At 27.9% G+C, this 4,898-nt stretch overlaps 1 protein-coding gene across 1 annotated transcript; it reads left to right on the forward strand.

The window, feature by feature from the left end:
• The first annotated feature begins 2,199 nt into the window (after positions 1 to 2,199).
• LOC106755400 lies at positions 2,200 to 3,611 on the forward strand. The gene has a single exon (XM_014637555.2). The coding sequence runs from the start codon at positions 2,331 to 2,333 to the stop codon at positions 3,036 to 3,038; it is 708 nt and encodes a 235-aa protein (XP_014493041.1). The 5' UTR covers positions 2,200 to 2,330; the 3' UTR covers positions 3,039 to 3,611.
• The last annotated feature ends 1,287 nt before the right edge of the window (positions 3,612 to 4,898 follow it).

Below are 4,898 nucleotides of genomic sequence, written 5' to 3' on the forward strand. Positions count from 1 at the left end.
GCGAATCAGTATAAATCTTGTGTTATTCTTTTTTTCTCTTTATTAAATGATCCTCTTAAAAAACCTAGAGTTGAACTTTATATTTAAAAGAAATTCTTACAAAAATTACAATAAATTTAATTGTCATAAAAGATAATATTATACTAATACTTATAACGATACTATTTATATTTACTTAAATCGGTTAATTAGAATAGTCCAATTAAACATCACCATTTTAATCAAATAGCTTTTATTAAAGCTTAGAAGGAACATGTTTTAGATTGTATCGTAAGTACCTAGTTTGACCTATTTTTACTTTAATTGACGATTATAGATTGTCTTTCTCTGTATTAAAGTGAAACAATATACTAAAGTGAAACAATAAACAAGACTTGTCAATTTTAGATATTTAGAAAAGTTAAATTCAATCAACAAATAAAAGTTTTAATAAATCAGAAAAAATATATCAAACCTTTTGTTTGTTTATTTTAATGTTATTTTCTATCATTTAGTTTAATTTTTTAAAATATATGCATAAATATTTATATAAGGTAAGTATGACAACATGTCGAGGTTCAGGTTACGTTTGATTTTTTTCTATACATCTACATTTTTCAGAGTATACAGGAAATAGTAAACTTTAAAATAAAGAAGTTTAAATTTTTTAGACCATTTAGATTTTATCAGTTAAGTAAATCCACAAGAAACCTATTACAACCTTTTACAATTTTTATTTTACTGTTATATATTTATACTAACCTAGTTAATAATTTTGTAATTAAATTTAAGTAAAAATTTTATTTTCTCATTAAAATATGTATAAAAAAATTCTCAAAACTCATAAATTAAAAAATATCAAAATATAAAACTAGATGAAATAAAACACATATCTAATCTTAATACATTCAGCAAATAGAAAAAAACGTACTAACATTAGAAATAAATATAAAAAGATAGATACACTATAAAAGTTTTAATTTAAATTTAATAATTTTTCCTTTCAATAAAAATTTCTAACTCTATTATTATTATTACTATTATTATCATTATTATTTATCATAATAAAATATTATTTTACATCATGTTCTATATACAATTTTTGTTCTTTATTGGGCAATAACATAAACCAAGTTATATTTACTGATTGAATAATTTTGTAATACTCATTCAATAACTTGCTTTATTAATCAGTGCTGATGGCAGTTTCTATAACTTTTTCGTTTTTTCTGAAAATGATTTTAAAAGCAAGAAAAAGTTTTTCATTAACGAGAAAAAGTGAGAAATTAAATTTAGAAAACTTTATAATATTTTACAATATACGTGGGCTATATCATAATTCTAATAATTTGTTTTCAATAGATGATTATGTTTATATTTTACCTTTAATTTTGTTTTTTATAATTTTGTAAAGTCGGATTTTATAAAAACACTCGTATAAACTTTATTAACAATACTAGGTAAATAGTTTAATTCAATTTTTAAAATAGTTCTCCGTTCATTCCTTTTAATTTATCTTTTAAGGATGTTTCCTATAAAGTAATAAATTCTATTCATTTTGCTACCTTAATAAAATAATGAAGATTTTCTATTTTATCTTTCTTTATGTAATTAAAGATTTCAAAAAGATTTTATTTTCTTCCGTATTTATAACATATATTCAATTTCCATTTTTATCCTCTCTTTTCTTTTTTTTTATGCGGGATAAAAATTTATTATATATGTCTTCTTCTCGTAAGGGTAACTTTCACTATTTTTACGTTCTTGCACATATAAAAAAAAGTTTAGAACAACCATCTCATTTTAATTAATAAATCCACAGAAAAAAAGTTAACCACCATTATTTGATAATTTATTTTCTGTGTAAAGAAATTATATCATTTATATTTTATATTAAATATAAAAAGTTTCTTCACCATCATCTTAACTGGCACTGAAACAATTCAAACAGCACATTGAAACTCCTAATTAATATCTTTCACTAGAAACTTCTAACATAATATTCATATTAAAAATGTTCAGCTATATCAGATTAAAATAAAATAAAAAAATAGTTAATTGGCAAATGCTTTTCACAATCAGAATGTGATATATTAATTTCACCCTCTTCTTAGAAGCAGACAAGCATAAGGGGAAAGTTTCATGAAATTTCCCAAACTGCATATTCGAATAAAATGAGAATAAAACAAAGGAATAGATAGAGGCAGTGGCAATTAAGAAATGCCACTTTGAATATAAATATATCAGAACCACATAACAGGGACACGTTTTCTTCTTATCTCCAACCTTCTCAGCATATTGCTGCAGAATCTAATTTCAATTTAAGCCATCCATTTTGTAACACAGTAACAATGGCTGCTGCAGAACAAGTTCTGAGATTGCTTGATTCCTTCTGGTTCGAGGCTTCAATTCTCGCCATCAAAACCCCTTCAATCTCTCAAAGCAACATGGTGGAGGAAGTGCTTCCTCCTGATGCAAAGCTTTCACTGGTTCCGACTCCAACCCTTGAAGTTAGATCCTACAGTGATCAAAACTTGGACTCCTCATCAAGTATTTTGTGTGATTCTCCTTCACCAAATTCTGTGCTCACCCTCAGAAGGCTGAGGACAATCCCTTCTGAGAGGGAAATCATGGAATTCTCTAGTGGAAACCATGAAAAGGAAGGTGTAAACTTTAAGAGAAAACAAAAGGGGTTTGGTCATGGAAGAAGGCTGAGGAGAGAGAGAACCAGCAGGAGCCTATCTGAGCTTGAGTTTAAGGAGCTAAAAGGGTTTATGGATTTGGGGTTTGTGTTTTCTGAAGAGGACAAGGATTCAAAACTGGTTTCTCTGATACCTGGCTTGCAGAGATTAGGAAGAGATGAAGATGAAGGGCAAGGTGATGATGAAAGTGTGGTTTCTGACAACATGCCTTATTTGTCTGAGGCTTGGGATGTTTTGGATCAAAGGGGGATGAAAAATCCTTTGCTGAATTGGAGGGTACCAGCTAAGGGTAATGAAATTGACATGAAAGATAATCTTAGGTTCTGGGCTCACACAGTTGCATCCATTGTAAGATGAGAATGAACAAAATTTAGATGCAGATTCTGATGTTCTGATATTTTTCTTCATCTTACTTTTTTATCAGAATTAGAATTTTATCTGAGTTATTTATGTTGACTTTAACAAAAAGTTAACATTGTCTGCGTTACTGAGATAAAATTCGAATTCTGATTGAAGAACAACACAGAAAAAAGCCTTGAAAATTGCTGCATCTACATTCTGTCAATACATGATATTTAGCAGAAGAAGAACTGAAAAAAAAAAAAAAAAGCTAAAAAGATTTCATCATGGGACAGCAAATCAGTGATTGTAGATAGTACATATTGGCTTCTAGCTGTAATAAACGATGTACATATTTTATAAGACTTTTGTTGTAGCCAGTTTTGTTTTTCATTCTTTCTCTAAGGTTAAGGCTTTGTTTGATGTTGTTGTCCCTGTCTTATTGATCAATCTCAACGCAAAATTGATTTGAGAGAGATACTTATGGATTGTGGCGTAAGCCTTGGTTATTGGTTGAATTTGGCATCTTCATGGATGATTTGTTTCTTTCTTTGAGAATCTTGATTAGTTTATTGGAAGTGCTTTTCAGAAGCTGCAATTGCAAAAACACACTTTTCATTGATTTGTCTTGTGTTCTCAATAATTGAGCAATGCAATTAAAATATGTTTAGTGAATAACAAGAATGGTGGAGTTCAAGTGGATGAGACACAAAGAAAACAGAGAATCTGACCAGAAAATGAAAATGTTTTAATATGTTAAAACATGCTCTGATATGTCAATCTATTGGGACACTTTTAGGACAAAAGGGATTACTACTAGGTAAAATATTTGAAAAATAATTAAATTCAAACTTTATTAATAAAGATTTTTCAACATTTAATAAGGTCAAAATGAATATATTTAAGCAAATTTGTTCAAGAAAGACACTATGCTTTTTAGTTAAGCAATGCAATTTCTTTTTCTTCATTTTGTTAATAAGAAACTTAGGCGAGGGAACATTGTTCCATTCAAAACTAGTGCATGTTACAAACATTGATGGAGATATACTCTTAGAATGGTAAGTAGAGGGGATTTTTGCCATTGAAGAATTATTAAGAAAAAAAAATCAAGATGTTTAATGGTAGGAGAGAAGAAAGAACAAATGAAAAAGAAAAGAAATAAGTAATAAAATAAAAATAAAACTTATTTAGTTGAAGTAAAATAGAAGAAAAAGATAGTAATTTTAAAATTTTACCTTCGCGTCAAATATTTGGAACATAAAATGTCAAAGACTTTTTTTTTTTTTATACAGTAAGCGAATTCAGATCAAACTTCATAAATTCAATACAATTTGAATTTAATATATTAAAATTTGTATCTAATTTGACATCCCAAAATATATAACGCATATATATTTAGAATGCACCATATCATGATAAAAGAAAACAGTTAAGAATATTCAAATGATAGTATTAAGGAGTACAATTATCTAAAATATAGAGGGAATTTAAAACTTAATTACAATCTTAAGAGTCTTCCTAAAATACATAGCAACTAAAGGTCTAATGATGTCTAAGAGCATTTCCAAGATACAGATCATGTTAAAATAAAAGCTAGAAGTTTGTCAAAATAAAGAAGCTATCTAAACATAAACTAGTAGGAGTCCTAAGAATTAGGAGCTGGGTCTTCTTTAGTCTCCAATGTTTGCTCCAAGGGCACTTCATCTGCTTCTGCTCACATCCAAGGATTTGGATGATCATCGCAAGGAGGAAGACAAGCACATACAACACATAAATGCAAAGGGTAAGTTAGGTTTCTATAAGCAAACCAATTAATTCCAGCCAAGTTAATACAATACAGAACATATCAACATATCAGCATGCAAGACATCATCAGTA

Source organism: Vigna radiata, chromosome 2, assembly GCF_000741045.1.
Source record: "Vigna radiata var. radiata cultivar VC1973A chromosome 2, Vradiata_ver6, whole genome shotgun sequence".
In the NCBI taxonomy this organism is placed as follows: Eukaryota; Viridiplantae; Streptophyta; class Magnoliopsida; order Fabales; family Fabaceae; genus Vigna; species Vigna radiata.

Coding starts and splice junctions, on each gene's coding strand:
- LOC106755400 (XM_014637555.2), top strand. CDS start 2,331: ATGGCTGCTGCAGAACAAGTTCTGAGATTGCTTGATTCCTTCTGGTTC.